The sequence below is a fragment of the Trichosurus vulpecula genome, chromosome 8 (assembly GCF_011100635.1).
Source record: "Trichosurus vulpecula isolate mTriVul1 chromosome 8, mTriVul1.pri, whole genome shotgun sequence".
Classification (NCBI taxonomy): domain Eukaryota; kingdom Metazoa; phylum Chordata; class Mammalia; order Diprotodontia; family Phalangeridae; genus Trichosurus; species Trichosurus vulpecula.
The window spans coordinates 43,315,103-43,333,748 of record NC_050580.1 but is presented as its reverse complement, the minus strand read 5'-3'; the positions used below and the strand labels follow the sequence as shown (position 1 = coordinate 43,333,748).

General features: G+C 37.8%; 1 protein-coding gene across 1 annotated transcript in view; it reads left to right on the top strand.

Annotated features, from left to right (window-relative positions):
- Positions 1–18,646, top strand: part of IQGAP1 (IQ motif containing GTPase activating protein 1) — a 125,027-nt gene that overhangs the window by 69,802 nt on the left and 36,579 nt on the right. The window contains exons 14-15 of the mRNA XM_036734398.1: positions 1,055–1,179; positions 4,131–4,294. Of these exons, the coding sequence (XP_036590293.1) occupies positions 1,055–1,179; positions 4,131–4,294 (289 nt within the window). The remainder of the gene's footprint in view (positions 1–1,054; positions 1,180–4,130; positions 4,295–18,646) is intronic.

The window sequence follows — 18,646 nt, the reverse complement described above, 5'->3', positions numbered from 1 at the left end:
ATATAGCTTGCATACCAAACCCTTTTCAGAGAAATATAATACAAATCTTTTGATAAAAACATTTTTCCCTCATTCTGCCTCTTCCTTTTGTATCTTAGATTTGTTTGTGCAGAAGCTTTTCAGTTTTGTGTAATTGTCTCTGCCCCTCCTTTGGTTAGGAAGACATCTCCTGCCCATTGTTGTGAAGTGTGTGGTCTGCTTCAGAGAAACAAGATCTAAAATACCAAGGGAGATAATGACAGATGAAGGAATGAAGGGGGAATGGCAGTTCCAGACCTCTGACTACATGTGACACAGCTGTCATCACTCCATCTGGTGTTGACTAAAAAGAGAGAGAAGTGGGTCAGTGGAGCAGATTATTCAAAGGAGAATCAGAAATAATACCCTCAGTATTCCAGTGTTTGGTTAACCCAGATGCACCAGTTACTTGGGAGAGAACCCCTTCTATCATGCGAACTACTGAGGGAACTGGAAAGCAGACGGGCAGAGATCAAGCTTCTATCATGATCTTATGTCAAATTACACACTAAATTCCAATACCTAATTATTAAAGATTATTAAAAAAATTAGAAGAGAAGCAGATTTTATACTATTCATAGTTTTGAGTAGCTATATCTTTAATCAAACTAAAGAGAGGGGCAATTACAAAAGAAAAACTCATTTGTTAGCCCCCTTTTGTAACTCCTATTCAATCTTATTTGGAGACATTGTGATTTATGGACTGCCTCTTTTCCTCTTCTCAGAGAAGTTGCTTAATGGGGCTTCTGGTCCCGCTGTTTTATCTTCTGGGGAACTTGTACTTTTGTATTTTGGCATTTGAGCTGCTTTATAGCTTTCCTTGCATTCTTACACATTTTTCCAGGTCCCAGAGAGCTCCTTAAAAAGAATATGCTTAGTTTCACATTTGTTGTCTTGAATTGCAGGACGTAATTAATGACCTCTTATGCCTTGTAGATCTTTGTTCCCATCTCTCTTTATTGTCTCTTCCACATTAGTTCTGAGGTCTTGCTTCTACTTACACTGGGACTTACCTTCTATTTCATTTTGGGGACAGGTATATTGATGAACTGATGAAGCTGAAAGCCCAGGCATGTGCGGAGAATAATGAGTTCATTACGTGGAATGACATTCAGGCTTCTGTGGACCTTGTGAACATGGTGGTACAAGAGGAAAATGAGCGTAAGTGCTGTTTTTTGGTCAAAAATGAATAGGAGATAAAACCTAAGAATCGATCAGTCTCTCTCTTCCCCCTTCTCTTTCTTCCTACCTTCCTCCTTTCCTTCCTTTCTCCCTCTTTTTCTCTCTCCTTTCTTTCCCTCTCCCACTCCCCTCATTTCCCCTGAGGAGACTGAAGTGGGGGAAATGGAGATGTCTTAATGGTACTCTTTGCCTGAGAAAGTGGAAATAGTTTTGTGCTCCCTTTCAACAAAGACTGCTAATTATTATTATCATTTTTAAAGAAATTTAATTTTGAAATGTGTAATAATAAAGATCCTGAAATAGGCAGAAATTCACCACTCATTCAAAAATCTCTTGGAGTAGAGAAAACAAATTTAGTTGATGATTGATCTTTTTTATTTGGTGGTGATCATTTGATCTGCAAATTTGTTCAGGCTTTTAAAAAATTGTTTTTTTCTGGGCACAGAAATAGCTGCATTTTCTATATTCTAAAGTACCTTTGGTAATAAATGACTGTTGCGTAGTGGAAAGAGCTTTGCATGTGGATTAGTCTTTGACTTAATCTCCGAGTCTCAGTTTATTCATCTGTAAAATAAAAGGATTGGACTAGGAGGGCCTTTTGTGGCCCGTCCAGCTCTCAATGTATGATCGTGGGATTGCTTTAGACTTTGGTTGGATTACCACCCCCACTCTCACCCCCCAGCAATTAGGAATTTAGTTCAATTTAGTAGATTTGTGTAGAGCACTGTGGTAGGAACTGGAAGAGCTTGCCAAGTTTAAATTCCAAATTCAGGCTATGCTAGGGAGCTTATAGTTCAGTAAAGAGAGAAGGTACTGCTAACTTTGATACAGAGTATTTCATGCAAAGTACATTGGAGAGTTGTAGAACAGTGTCGGTCCTTTAGTGTCTAAAGGGGTGATAATCACTGACCAAGGATAGCAGGCAGAGCTTTGTGGAGGGAGTTAGCATTTTAAAAAATATTTAATTTTTTTCCAATGCTGTGTAAAAACAATTTTTAGCATTCATTTGGGAGTTAGCATTTGTGTTGGCTGCACACAGCAAGTACTTAATAAGCCAGTCAGCAAACATTTATTAAGCACTGCCTATGTGTCAGCTATTGTGCCAAGCGTTAGGGATGAAAAAAAAGAAAAAGCAAAAACAGTCCTTTACGGAGCTTACACTATGGTTGGGTAGACAACATAGTAAAAGCTGTGTACACAAGGTATTAAGTCTAGAATATATGCAATGGAACCTTAGAAGGAGATGTCACCAGCAGGTCAAAAGACTGGAAAAGGCCTCCTGGAGGAAGTGACACTTCAGTTGAGTCTTTTTTTAAGAAAAACAAACAAGTGTATTTCCACATTAGTCATGTTGTAAAAGAAGAATCAGAACAAAAGGGAAAAGCCACAACAAAGAAAAGAACAGAAAATAGTATACTTCAATGTGCATTCAGACTCCATAGTTCTTAATCTGGATGTGGATAGCATTTCATGGATAGCATGAGTCTTTTGGAATTGTCTTGGAACATTGTAGTGCTGAGAAGAACTACCGCATAATGTTGTTCAGTTGAGTCTTAAAGGAAACCAAAAATTTTAAGTCAGAGGTTGAGAGGGAGGGAGGAGAGAGAGAACATACCAGGCTTGGGGAAGAGCTAGTGCAAAGGCATAGGTCTGCTGAATTGGATTAACTTTATATTGCCCTTAAGGTGAAAACAATTAATATACTTGATTTCTTTTTCCTTTTTCAATAAAACTTTTTTTTCTTTTACACATTGGAACATAACCGAAACTCATGACAAAGAGCCAGTTTTTGCCAGTGTCACATGAGATTTAAAACAAAACAAAGAAAAAGAAAACAATTTGGAGTTTTGTAAAAGTAATTTTTCTCTCATTGGTAAAGGAAAAATGCATATAATGTGTAAGATTTAATTTTTTCTTTTTAAATGGTTATAAATATTTTATTTATCTCCTTCATTTTCATATACACATCCCTAGTCAGTCATCTTTATATAAAAAAACCTAAACCAACACACTATATAAAACTATGTACAAAAAGAGGGGGGAAAAGAGTTCAGTAAAACCATGTATCAGCCAAGCCTGACAGTATATGCTATGTTTCACACTCATAGTATCCTACCTCTTTAAGGAAGTGAGGGATGAGGAGAGAGGGAGAGAATTCAGAGCAAAAAATAAGATTGAAACAAACACAAAAAGAATTGAGGGAGACATTTTTTGTCATCTCTTCATTGGGGCCAAGTTTTGTCATTATAATTACCCCATTCACTTCCTTTGTTTCTTTTCCCCTTTCCTCCCTCCCTCCCCCTCTCTCTCCCTCCTTGGTTCCTTTCCATTTCCATTGCTGTCGTTGTGTATGTTGTCTTTCTGGTTCTGCTTACTTTGCTTCACATCAGTTTCACATACATATTTCTATGCTTCTCTAGAGTATTCCTAATTTCTTTCGGAGCCGTAATATTCCACTACATCCATGTGCTACAGTTTGTTTAACCATTACCTAACTGATAGGCATCTGCTTTGTTTACTGGTTCTTTGCTATTATAAAAGTGCTACTGACAAGTATTTTGGGGTATATTAGGCTTTTCTGTCTTTGACTCTATGGCAGATAAGCCCAATTGTATTATATTTGAGTCACATTTTAATCATTCAGCATAATTCCCAATTGCTTTTCATAACAGTGAGAGCAGGTATAACTTAATTTAGATTAAGTAAACCAAGAAACATATGAAATGAATTACAAATGTCATAATGTAGTAACTGGCAAAAACTGAAGTTTCAGTTTTGATTCGTTTATTTTTGTGAACACTGCTTTTATATGGAAGAAATCTTACAGCTTGGAGAGTGGTCCATTCTGAAATGGAACCTGGTTCAGTCAGAATTTGGCCTATTCATGATTTCCTTTCTTTTTCATTGATATCTCATCACTTCCTTTTTAGGAATTTTAGCAATTGGCTTAATTAATGAAGCATTGGATGAAGGGGATGCCAGAAAAACTCTGAAGGCCTTGCAGCTTCCTTCAGTCAAACTGGATGGAGTGCATGCTCACGTTGCCCAGCATTATCAGGATACACTAATTCGAGCGAAGCGAGAGAAAGCTCAGGTGAGTTAATGGTCTGAGGGCTTTTGTGAGTCACAGGACTTTGTGTTTGTGCAAGACTGGAAGTAGGCACGTCTGGCTGTTTATTCATCGGTTAGCTGAGTGCCTTGCCACATATGAGGTGCTTAATAAATGTGTGCATTGAATTCAGTGATAAATACCCACCAACTTCCTAGACTGGACAATGTATTATTCTAGGCTTTGTGGAGGTTATAAATATATATGAAATGCAGCCCTTGTCCTCCCAAGTACAAAACTTTACTCAAGCAACAAGCAGCTTGGAAAGTAGAATAGACCAAATTGGAGTTAATGACTTCATGAAAAAAACCCAAGAAATATTAAAACAAAGTCAAAAGGCTAGAAGAACATAAAATATAAGGTATCATATTAAAAACAACTGACAAATAGCTTAAAGAGAGAGAATTTAAAAATCATTGGATTATTTGAAAGTAGATATTGTATTTTAAGTAATCATAAAAGAAAACTTCCCGTACCTCTTTGAACCCGGGAGCAAAGTGAGAATAGAAAGAATCTGTCAGTTACCTCCTGAAAAAAACCCTCAAATGAAAACTCTTAGGAATATTATAGCCCAAATCTGGAGCTTTTAGATTAAAGAAAAGAATACTTCAGGCAGTGAGAAAGAAAGAATTCATGTGCTGAGGTGTCATAGTCAGGATCCCAAAAGATTTAGCAGTCACTGCTGTAACTGATCCACACAATGACAACTGCAGTTCCAAAGGACTCATGATGAAACAGACTGCCTACTGCTGACACAGAGTGAATGGACACAGGGTGAACATTGACACTTTTTTGGGAGGAACATTGCCAATACTAGAATTTATTTTGCTTGATGACATGTTTGTAATAACGGTGTTATCCCCTTCTGAAGGTGGAGGAGGGGATGGAGACAGAAAAGAGATACTTTTTCATTGATTGAAAAAACAAAATTTAAATAAAAAAAATACAGACTCTTCTTTTATTCTTGCAAAGTGGGTAGGCCAAATTAACATTACCATGTAGTTTCCATATATCATCCCTTGAGTTAGAAAATGATGTCTAAACACTGGCAATTCACATTCTTTAACAGTTTTATTTTCAGAATGCTTTTCTAAAGAACTCATGGCATATGCAAATATTGTTACTAAGAGGGTTGATTTACAGTCTCTGTTTTATGAATTAGCAATGTAATTATGAGAGTGAACTCACCTATTTGAGACTAAGTGGTGGTGTGAGGAATTAAGAACTAAGTCTTACATGTCCAATTCAAGTCTGTTAACCCATGTTGCTGCTTTGTGGGCATGTATGTAGTTGTATGTTTTGGCTGTCAGAAAAATTCTGTATGGAACTTTAGGTCACTGGCCAGAAGAAGATTGAATTCTAGTGTGAGCATTCTGAAACTTGGGAGATTCAGGGAGTAATTCCCCTCACGCACAGAATCCTAGAATTTCATTATTGGAAGGGACCTCAGAATCTACCTGATCCAGCTCATATCTGAACAGTCATCCAGAATCTCCAGAATCAGTTTGGCTCAGTTTGAAGGGTGTCCTCTTTTATTTGGATGAAATGAGGTGAAACTTCTAGTGGAACTAACTGGAGGTGAAATCACTTCCTTTAAATCTGTGAAATAGTGAACTTTTAGGATAATGAACAAAATAGGATAAAGAAATAGTGATGAACACCAGGTTTAGCTGGATGACTGTAGATGAAGTTAAATTGCCTTTTTTGGACATGAGCTTAAGCTCTGACCCCCTCTTAGTCATATTGGGAGTAGTTAGTCACAAAAAGGGATCTTAACTGGAACTTACTGAAGTTCTGACCTCCCTGGTAGTTATTAAAGCAAATTGCTGATGGCTATTGGGTGTTAGTCCCAGTGTGCAAACATGGATACCATTGGTCTACCAAGAAACACATTATGTAGCTGTCATTTATCTTCTTAGTTAACTGAATTTAGAATGTTAAGGCAGTTGTCAACATATGTACCCTATTCTCTCCTTTCCTTCCCCCTACCCCTCAGTCAAAACAGAACAGAATCAAACAGAACCAGTGATTGCAAGATTAAGGGTAGGATAGGAATAGCCAAGAAGAGAAACAACTTTCAGAAACTTTTCACTAAGAAGACATTGTCTGCGGAAGATTTCAAAATGTAGAAAACTTGCAGATAGGCCAGTTTAGGCTTAATGGAAGGAAAGAGCCTATGTGGATCATTCTGTCTAACCTTTATTGCTCCTCCTAGGGCACAAAACACCATGCCAGCTGCTGGGGGAGATCATAAAGCCTAGCAGAGGTATCATCCTTGCTCTTGTGTGATTCACATAGTTCAGTAAACAAGTTATATGCACAGATAACTGTAAGATTTAATATGTGATTAATGCATGAGAGGAGCAGGTAGGTGGCTTAGTGGATACAACACCGGATCTGGAGTCAAGAGGACCTGAGTCAAATCTGCTGTAGAGACTGACTAGCCATGTGACTCTGGGCAAGTTGCTTAACCCTGTTTGCCTCAGTTTCCTCATCTGTAAAATGAGCTGGAGAGGGAAATAGCAAACCACTTCAGTATCTTTGCAAAGAAAACCCTAAATAGAGTCTCAAAAAGAGTCTGACACAACTGAAAGGATTCCACAACAACAATGCATTGTTGTTGCGCTGTGCAGATGTTGTAACAATCCATTAAAGATGCAAATTAGAATGATGTGAATTCTCAGGATGAATTTCTGGAGGAGAGTGCCTTTTGATGCCCTTTAAAGGGACAGATAGGAAATTCAACATATACATGCACAAACATTTTCTACAGTGTAGTGTAGGAAGAAGGAAATGATTGGGGGTAAGGAGTAAAGGAAGGTAGATAGGTTGAATAGTTCCCTCCTCAAGGTTTGAATGTGTATACACACATAAACACATGTGCACACACCCACACATTTTTCTCTGTTATCCTTTCTCTTTCTTGATTTAAATTTTCTTCCATTCTTCTTGGGCATTCCTTTATGCCTGCCCCCTTTCCCTCCTTTTTATCTTTTTTCACTCTTGTCCTCCAATTCTCATTCTTTGTCCTTCTCATGATGAATTGAATGTATCAGAACATTAGCACAGTGTTTATACATATATGTAGATGCTTAATAAGTATTATTGGGTGAAGGCTTCCTTATTCAGGGTATCATTCATTATTCTGTAATTCATGTGCTTCGAAGTATTAATTTTAACTTAATGTTTCTTAGAATTAATTTGAGGTGGTTGAGAATTAAATTTTTTTTTCTATCATTGAACATACTATTGGAGCTCAGAAAATGAGTCTGTTTCTGTTACTTCTCTCCATTGGTTCTAACCCTCCCCTCTGGGATCAGACAGAACAAGTCTGATTTTTCTTCCACATACTAGCCTCACCTTATGTCATTCTCTCTTTCTTTCAAGTACCTGCCATACAGTAGGTATTTAATGAGTTTTGGTTAAATTGAATTAAGCAATCTCAGCTTCTTTGAGTCATTTTGGTGTGGCATGCTTTCCAACCTACCACTATCCTGGGCTTCTTCCTTTGGAAGTTTTCTAATTTGTTAATGTCCTTCTGAAAATTTGATATCTAGAATTTAACACAACACTCAAAATGTGATCTAATCAGGGCTAAGGATGGGGCTAACAGGTTGGACTAGCACGTTTCTGGTACTGGATACCATTCTTCAAATCAATCCACTCTAAGATTGCATTAGTTTTTTAGCTGCCTGTTTATATTATTGACTTCCTGAGCTTTCAATATACTGAAGTCCCAGTTTTTCCCCCCATGAGTCATTGCTCAGTCATATCCTCCCCATCCCATATTTGTGCATTTGGTTGTTTAAACTCCAAATTACATTTATCCTCCTTAAATTTCATTTTCATCTATTTGGCTCCATATTCTGGCTGATGAATAAATGAATGAATGAAAAACCATTTCTTAAGTGTTCACTATGTATGCAGTACTGTGCTAAGTGCTGGGATAGACAGTTTCTGATGGAAAAGCTTTTTGAATCATGAATTTTTTATCCACTGTTAGCTGTTCCTCTTAACTTCCTATTATTGGTAGATTTGTTAAATATGCCCCTTATGCTTTCACCCATCCATAGATTAAAATGCTGTATAAAAGGTGATGGAGTCTTGTGACATTCCACTGGAAACCCTCCAGGTTGATGCTTTTTGTTTAATTGGTACTTCAGATGCAGGGTTTCCACCATTTTTGAATTCACTTTACGACTGTGGCCTAAATAGCCAATGCCACTCCATCCTATCTCTAAAGGTGTAGGGAAACTTTGTCATGTGTCTTATTGAAAACCAAATGCACTGTGTCAGTGATTTTTCTCTGATAGATCATTTAACCCAGTCAGAAAAAGAGAAGGAAAGTTAGGGTTAGTAAGGTTACTCCACCAGAGTTTGTACTGGTTGAAATCATGCTAGTTTATGATAATCACAGCTTCCCAAGCCTTCTTTATTCTCAAGTTTTTCTTTGGCAGAACTCTATAGCAAGAGAGATGTATGAAAGTTATGCTGTTGGAGGCTAAATTGAAGTTAATGGAAATCTTTAGCTTAGAGAAGTGTAGGCGTAGGAAGGGATATGATAGCTGTCAGGTACCTTGTGAAGGAAGAATAAATACTTGTTCTCCTTCATCCCAAGGGATAGAAATAGGAGCAATGAATGGAAGGTTTCAGAAAGGCAGGTTTCATTTTGACTGAAGAAAACATCAATTTTTAAACTTTTATTTTCCATCAAAAAGCACTTTTTTTCTTCCTTGTACCCCACGTTGAAAAAAAAATAGAAAAGGAAAAACCAAACCCTTGTAACAAATATAGTCAAGCAAAACAAATTCCTTCATCACCATGTCCAAAAACATACGTGTCGTTCTTCATTTTGAGTCTTTTCACCTGTCTATTAGAAGGTGGGTAGAAAAATTCATTGTTGGTTTCATGGATTTGTGGTCAGCCATTGCATCAGTCAGAGTTCTTCAGCCTTTCACAGTTGTTTGTCTTTGCAGTGTTGTTGTGTAAATTGTTCTCTTACTCTTCTCATTTCACTTTGCATCAGTTCCTAAACGTCTTAACAGGTTTTTTTCTTTCCTTTTTATCATTTCCTAAAACACAAAGTATTTCATCATATTAATGTATCATACTTTGTTCAATTATTCTCCAATTCATGGATGCTCCCTTCATTTCCAGTCCTTTGCTGTTACAGAAAGAGCTGTTATGAATATTTTTGTACATATGGATCCTTTTCTTCTTCCTCCACTTTTTTTTGGGACATAGGCTTAGTAGCATCACTGGGTTAAAGGACATAATAATTTAGTGATTTGGGGGGGACATAGTTACAAAGTGTTTTACAAAATGACTGGACCAGTTCATAGCTGCACTAACAATGCATCAACATGCCTATTTTCCCATGGTGCCACCATCATTTGTAATTTTCCTTTTTTTTTTGGTCATCTTGGCCAGTCTGATGGGTGAGATGTAGAACTTCAGAGTTGCTTTAATTTGCACCCTTAATTTTAAGTGATTTGGAGCTTTTTTTTTTCACATGGCTATAGATAGCTTGGCTTTCTTCCCTTGTGAACTATTTATGTCCTCTGACAATTTATTCATTGGGGAATGACTCTTGTTCTTATAAATTTGAATCACCTTATTTGATATCTTGGAAAGGAGATGTTTATCAGAGGTACTTGCTTTAAAGATTTTTCCCTCAGTTGTTTTCCTTCTAAATTAGCTGCTTTGATCTTATTTATGCAAAAACATTTAAATTTTATGTAATCAAAATTGTCCATTTTATCTTCTGTGTTCTACTCTCTCTTGTTTGGTCATGAACTCTTTCTCTATCTATAGATTCAAAAGGAAATTTTCTTGCTCCTCTAATTTGTTTATGACTTGATCTTTTCTATCCAAGTCTGTCAGTTTGGAGCTTCTATTGGATTGTATTTTTCTAAACCTAGAAAATATGTTTCCAGTTGGGAAACATATCTTAGCAGTTGAATGTTGCCTCAAAGTGGAGTGGGATGCCTCAGGACAGATTGCATGTCTTCAAATAGAGTGTGGATTACTATGGGGAGCCTGTTATAGAGGGGGTTCTTCAGTTCAAGTCAGTGAACATTTATTAAATTCCTACTGTTTACAAGGCTCTGTATGAGGTCCTGGAGATTTAAGGAAAAAAAAAGTAAAGTTTTTGCCATGAAGGAGCTAACTTTGTACTGTGAGGCACAGTGAATACTCAGACAGGTGAATACAAAGCATATGCAAAATAATACAAAGTGACCCAAAGGGAGAGCTGGTCAGTAATCAGGAGATCAGGAAAGGCCTTTTGTTAATGAGCGCTACCTGAGCTGTGCTTGCTTATCAGAGTGAGAGTGGAGGAAGTTCCTCTTCTTTTGTTGGGATAGGTAGTGAAGGTTGAGAAGCCCCAGGTGGACCTCACTCTGCTTTTAATGTTGCCTTTTCCTCCTAGATAGGGAAATCTCTTTGTTGAAGAACGAATATTATTGGGGGCCAGTTTCCACACCTTTGCTTACAGCTGTTACATTTGAAAAACAAACAAAACCTGAAATATGATTGAGAATGCATTCAAAACCCCCAGCCTTTAGGGAGAAAAATTGATATTTGTGACAGATTTTGTTTTATACCTCATTTGGAGGCTGGGCCTTTCACCTTGTCACTCCCTGTGAACTCCCAGATTTCCTTTTGTTTTGTAACTAATAGAAAGCCTGGAGGTGATTCAGTGCATAGTTTGAAATTGACACTTGTTGACCATTTCCTGTATTTAGCTTACACAGCTTGGGGTGGGCAATGTTACTTCCGGCATTTTCTATGTTGAGTAATTAGCTAGAGGAAATGACTGGCGAGAAGAAACAAATTGCCACTGCTGTACCCCTTTGTTGGTCGCTCCGTCTTTAGGAGTCCAGACCATTCATGATAGGGGACCTCCTAGAAAACAGTGGGGGCAGGCAGCCGCAGAGGAGCCCCTTCCTGTCAATCAGACACAAGGAGTAGGAATTACTGGGTCAGATTGTAGAGAATTAAATGTCTTAATTTCCTGAGTTGGGGCAAGAAAAACTGCTCTTATTTTAACTTATTTTTTTTCCAATTCCCATTGGTTGGTTATGTTATTAATGATACTGAGGCAAGCATGGAGTCATCACTTTGGAGTGCAGAGTGTAGGGGAGAGAATAACATTTATGAAGGCCCTACTAGGTGTCACGCACCTAGTGCTAAACCCTTTACAAATCTGGTCCCATTCAGGAGAAAAGGATTGTAGAGATCCTTTAGGCCCCCTTCTCCTCCTGCAGATGAGGGTCCACAGAGATTGCACGTTGCCCAAAGTCATCCAGGGAGTATTTGAGCAGACAAAGTTCCTCTTCATATCCGAGGCTTCCGTGTGCTCTCATTGCACTGCTTCTTTGAAAGTCAAATCCTTTCGGAACGCCTGCTGTTCGGGTGACTTCTGTGTGCCAGGTACTGTGCTTGGCACTGGGGATGCAAAGACAAAAACAAGCCCCTCAAACACCTGTATTGTCCATGTGGAAAGAACTCATGGGACTCACAAGTGTGAGTACATCAGGAAGCTTGAAGAGCACACAGATTACTACAGATATGAGAAGAAACACAGACCCAGCACTGTGGAGCAGGGGCAGCTGAGGGTAGGGTGGGGAGGTCTGAGTTTTTTGAGAGCGTGGAATATGCTTTTGCAGAAGAATATTTGGTGATGGTCTTTGAAGGATTGAGAACATTTTGACATTTGGCAATTTGGGGGAAGACATTCCAGATGCGGGGGAAATGGAGCAAAAGTGTACTGGTGAAAAAATCGTGCCTTTTTGGAGATTAGTGAACAAACTATTTTTCAATACGTTATGTGTTAGAATGTAGCGAAAGACTGGGCTGTAAATAGAGATTGGAGCCATACATACACTTACTAGTCTTCTTTTTGCCCTTATCCTTTCACGTTGGGCAATTGAAATAGCCTTTTGGTTTCCTTCCTTTAGTCTTTTCTTCTCAGTCCACTTTGTCTAATCTGTGTTAGATAAATTTCACTAAAATTTGTTCATTGTGTCCCTCATCTGGTTTAGGGGTGCTGGGACCCCCAAAATGAATGAATTCACTCTCTCAAACCATCTTCCAGTCTAATGGCATAGTTTATTTATCAATAGAAGCCGGTGAAGTTCCTTAGGGAACTTCCAGCTTAAGAAGGATGATGCTAATGCTTATATGGAAAAGGGACAGGGAAGGGAATGCCAAGTATGCTAATTAGATGATCTGGGGAAGGATTGGGTTGTGGTCAGTAGTCTGGGTGCTGGGCTGCTGGAATGTGTGGGAAAACTCAGGGAGTCAACAGAGAAAGCTCTGTTGATACCAGATATTGGGGGAGAAGGGACATAATAGTTCTTTTCCAGGTGCCAGAGACAGCATCCTTGGGGATCTGGTGCCAGGGAAAGAGTCCTTGGGCCAGCACCCCTGTGTCTGTACTGATATCAAAAGAATTATAGGGTCAGGTAGGGGTGTGTGTGTGTGTATGTGTGTGTGTGTGTGTGTGTGTGTGTGTCTGTGTCCATGTCTGTGTCTGTCTGTCTGTCTGTCTGCAACAGGGAAAGATTTCCTCACAGAAGGACCTTGCTGGTATTAAGGGTGCTTCCAGAGACATGGTCTTTGCCTTTTGGGGTCCAGGTCCCACCACCCCATCATCCCTGCTCTTCTCAAAAATATCTTAAGAGGCTTCTTGTCTGTAGAATAAATTCTGTTCACATGTAACCTGGCATGCAAGCCCTTCACAAACTTTTTAAAAATTTGCTTGAAAGAGGGTTTTTATTAATATTCTTTTAACAGATTTAAAAACAAATGCAACAGTGCAACAATCTTCCTTCCAATGCTCTTTAAACAGAATTAGGTACCACCATTTGGGGTCACCTTTAGGTACAATTAGAATCAATTACTATCTCATCCTGATTTCAGATAATACAGTGCACTCTAAACTCTTCCATGATTTAAGGCACAAGCACATGATCACAAGTAGTAAATGCAACACAAATTAAGAAACAAAAAATCAGCTAAAAAATCCGTGTAAAGTCATCCACACATCACGATTCAGTTTCCAGAAGTACATTATCATGTACATATAACTGCATCATATTGCCAGTCTGTACATAGCAAGAACTTAGTTATTTCTAATTCTCCTTTATACATGTTTACATAAATTCTATGCACAATATTCACATCTTCAGTGATAATGAAAAATTAGAATCCAGGTAAATGGCAATTAAAACAGGAAAATACGTGGAATCTTGTGTCCAGAAATGCTTAGCAAGGGATTCTTATCCTGGGGTCTGTTAATGTTTTAAAAATATATTTGGTAACTTTATTTTAATATAAATTGGCTCCCTTTGTGATGCTTGTATGTTGTTATATGCACTTAAAAATACTCTGAAAAGGGCTCCATCAGCTTTAGCAGACTGCCAAGAGGGTCCATGGCACAAAAAAAGTTTAAGAACCCTTGCTTTAGATCATACCTCCCCTTTCTCCCCTATGGGAACCTCCCAGTTCTGCCAAACTACTTTACTTGGTCTTCTGGACATGTTTACTTCCTCACATCTGTGTTTTGGTGATGCCATTTCCCTATTCTCCTTTTTTTTCCTAGTTGTTTTTCTGTTGTGTCTGACTCTTCGTGACCCCATTTGGGGTTTTCTTGGCAGAGATACTGGAATGGTTTGCCATTTCTTTTTCCAGCTCATTTTACAGATGAGAAACTGAGGCAAAAAGGGTTAAGTGCCTTGCTTGGGGTCACAAAGCTAGTGAATGGGCCAGATTTGAACTTTGGAAGATGAGTCTTCTTGACTTCAGGCCCAGTGCTCTGTGCACTATGGTGCCACCTAACTGCCCAAAAATCTTCGTGATTCCCTGTTGTCTTGTTCAGTCCTGTCTGATTCTTCATGACCTCATGTACTATACTGTCTTCGAGGTTTTCTTAGCAAAGATACTGGAGTGGTTTGCCATTTCCTTCTCCAGTGGACTAAAGCTAACAGAAGTTAAGTGACTTTTCCAAGGTGACACAGCTAGTAAGTGAGGCTGGATTTGAACTCAGGTCTTCTTGACTCCAGGCCCAGTGCTCCATCCACTGAGCCATCTAGCTGCCTATACCCCTTACTCACTTAGTATCCACATTTTATCCATCCTTTAAGACAGTTCAACTCCCATCTTCTGAGGAAAGTTCTTTCTAACCACCTTAGCCTGAAGAATTCTTTTTTTCAAAACCAACTGTGCAAAAATGGAATGGCAAAAACAAAACACAACAAAACCTAAAAAACAACCCACTTTTTTTCTCATGCACTATATAGATATTTTAAGGACAGTTTCCCTTTTGATCCCTGGATTGCCCTTGTTCCTTGATAAGGCAGACCTTGAGTTAAGTGAGTACTGAATTAAAGGCTCACAAAGGATGGCTGGTGCTGAGATATGCTTTAAGGTTTGCCAAACCCTATATCTCACATCAAACTTAGGAGGTTAGATAGAACTATTTTTGTATTTGTTTGACAGATGAAGAAGTTTATACTTAGTGAGGATCAGTGATTAGTTTAGGATTAGAAAGCTGCTGTGTGCCTCAATCTCAGCTTGAACCTTGATTTTCTAACTCTAAAACCTTGCCTTCTCAAGATAATCTGGCTGTGAAATATGGATGGTTTGGCTTTTAGGCCCAGGGGATAATTTGATGGTCAGAAAGGGTCCACTCACCCTTTTTACTGCCATGTCATTACCCTTTATCAGCCCCTTCTCTTGTTTTGAACCATTTTAAGTCTCACGTTTAATTTTTGTGTGTGTACGTTAACGTAGCCAACTAGATTTTAAGTGCCTTCAGGATAAAGATCTTGTCTTATTCTTTTTCCTGTCCTCCATGGAATTAGGTGTTAATTCTATGTTTACTGCTTTGATTTGTTATCCTTGTTTGGAATTTGACGCTAAGGAAGATTATGGAACACACAGCTGCCCTTAAGGGCCTTTCGTAACCTCTTGCATCTCCTCCCTACTCTGAAGCCTTTTCTCATCTGGTTGGAAAGCCATCTGATAAAATTTATTCCTTCCATATGTTTTAAGGATGTGATGTGCTATCCTTTCAATAGATTATTTGGCATCCTTTGAGTGAATTGCTTTTTGCATAGTTTGAGGCAGTGATTTGGGGAGTATATCTTCCTAGACATATACATAGCTCTAGACAAACCCATGCTCTGCTCAACTTTTATTAAATTGCTCTTTTGTTTCCTCTTACAGATGGCAAATTATGTGATTAAAGATCTATAAATTTTAATACTTCTGTGGAGCTGTGATCTTGTTGGTGTACTTTCTCTTTTGGTGTAAATTGCAACCTGTTAGTTCCTTCTTATTCTCTATGAGTCTTATTCTTGTCTTTTCTTTAATCCTTCATAAGATATATACCCAACATGCTGGAAGTGCTCCCTTGGTTCTTCTAGTGTTTTGGGATATCATTGCAACAGTAGGGGCACCCATCTGTTGTCTCTTGTTCTTTCTGAAAAAGGCTCAGAGCACAATATATTTAGGTATGGAAGTGACCTCACTGATCACCAAGTCCATTATTACTAAAGTGACTTTTTCTTCCTGTTAAATTCTGGGTGTAACATATTATCTTACTTGTAACAATTGTCAAAGATAAATGTATAAATGAACTAACTTGGTTGGGTGCCTATATAACTGGATGGCATAATTTGACCATTGTGTGTTCTGCATCTACTTAGATTTTTCAGTGTGGGTTATTAAACTAATCTCTTTGGGGTAACCATAAAGTTAATGGAAGAGGGCACAATATTGTGTTTGAATAGAAGCATCTTTAGGGAATTCCTTGTCTTATTTGGACCTTTCACAGTCCATGACACTGCGAAATACCTTTAATCAATTCCTCTTCACTCTGCTTGATACTGATTTAACAGATTAATGAGCAAAGTTATTTCTGTGATTTCATCTGTCACAGAATCTTGTGCGACCTTAATGAATGCATAAGAAATAATTTGCCTTCAAAGCTTCATTTTTCTCTACCAAGTCAAATGCTTAAAAAAAAAATCCAACAAACAGAATACCAGGAAGCCTTATATTCTCTATAGCTCTAAGTCAATTATGTAGTAGACTATTAGCTGTATGAAACAGTCTGAGAAAACTTGCCAGTTACTACTTTTCATATACATGTTATCAGAGATATTATCAATGATCCACCTTTACTCCAGAGAGATTAATAATATGTACAGGAAACAGAAGTGGACAAAGACTATACCTTGGCCAGATTATGAAATTCAGTTCAGTAGGCAACCCACTGATTTTTATGGAGAGCTGAATATTGACATATGGGGTTGGTAGTTACTGACGTCATCTTTTCTGGGTTATAATAGCATCTGTGATCTTTTTCTGCGCTTTTGAAATCTTTGCCTATTAAAGATTTTTTGAACATCAATCATTGAGTATCTTTAAAACTGTAGTGCCCCGAGCATGAATTTCTCCTGTATGTTTTTGGTTATTTCCAGCCACCTTTTCTGACTTCTGCATTTTAAGTGTCAATCCATGTAGTGAGTTCCAAATGTAGTCATTTCACTATCATCGCTAATGAGAATAGATCTCTGTGAAAAAAAACACTTCAAGATCTGTTCCATTTCATATCTATTTGTTAACTTTTTTCCAGTTTTATCTGCACATCCTCAAAGGGTGATCTGTCTCAGCTGGTCTCACATCAAATTCTGAGTCTGAATTTCTCTGAAACGTTTCCCCTTAGTCTCCTAAATTACTTTTCAATGTTTTTTCAGGCAATATAGATGGCAGTTGTCTTTATCCTCCTTTGTAATGTTTTGTAAATGAACTTTTGGTCAACCCATGTTGTCTGTAGTTTTTATATTTCTTTACTTGTCAGGAACAACAAGCGTTTGCTGCTTGAGGCATTTCTAGGCTCTTTTCTGCCTTACTGTGGTGAGTTTCACATCTGTTAAACTTCTCTAAGAAATGATGATAGGCATTTCCCATTACATAAATGGTTAAAGGCTAGGAACGGAAAGTTCTCAAAAGAACTGCAGAGTATTCACAACTACATGAAAGAATACTTCAAATCACTAATAATACAAAAAATGCAAAAATAAATACCTCACACCTTGCAAATTCACAAAGACAACAAAAAGTGGTAGCAGTCAGTGTTGGATATATTGTGGAAAGATTGGCACTCTAATTGGTGGAGCTGTGAAATGGTACATTTTGGAGAGCAATTTGTATTTATGCAAATAAAGTGATTAAAACACTCATACCCTTTGAACCAAAGACTCCATTCCTTGGAATATACTTCTAGGAAACCATGTATTTAAAAAAAAGTCCTCCTATATTCCAGAGTATTTGTAACAGCACTTTTTGTGATAGCTTAGAATTGGAAACAAAGTAGGTGCCTGTGAAATAGGGAGTAGATAAACAAATTGTGGTACATAAATGTAGTGGAATAGAACTGTGCTGTAAGAAAAGGTGATGAATTCATAGAGGAGTGGAAAGATCGATATGAAATGAAGTAGAGTGAAATAAATATTCACAGTGACTTCACAACATTCACAGTAACTACATCAAATAGAAGAAAAGATACACCAAAAAATCAAAAGTAAATGTAACAAAATTATAACAGTCTAGCATGACTTAAATGAAGAGAGACGAGAATACACCCCCACCTACCCTTTCTTGGAGGTGAGAGGTCTGCAGGTGTTGCACATTCACACTTGCAGACTTTTCTGTCTTTTCTTTCCCCTCTAAAAATTACTGTTTTTCATATGGGATGGCTCCCTGGGAGGAGAAGGGGAGGGATACATGGAGATACTATAGTGAGGTAAGAAACAGAAATGTCAATAAAAACTTACACTGAAAAAAATGATGATAGGATTCATATCTTTACTTTTTTCAGTTTCCCATCTCTCAGAGTTGACAGTTTACTAAAGAGTTTGGATTGGAGCTTCTATAATTACATGTAGTCTTTTTAAAAATCCTTTCTAATTTGGTATTATTTTATTTTGGATATTTTCTGTCATCACTTGACCGTATGAGTTGCTACAGTTTATTCTGAAATGACTCCGACATAAATAGTTAATTATTTCTTGTCTGGTAAGATGTAGTTGGCCTCATTTTAGAGGTAAATATTGGGTTGTGCCATGGCAAAGCCTTACAACTCTCTCTCCTTGAAAAGAACATTCATAATATACAGATGGACTTTTTCCTCCTAATTCTATGGAATGATGTGTGTTGATACTTTTGGGCACAATATGAAACCAACTATCTCTTCTACCTCTTTGAGATCTTATGAGATGTCTTTCTGTGAAGCTTCAGCTCACAGCACCAAAAATTCAATGTTTG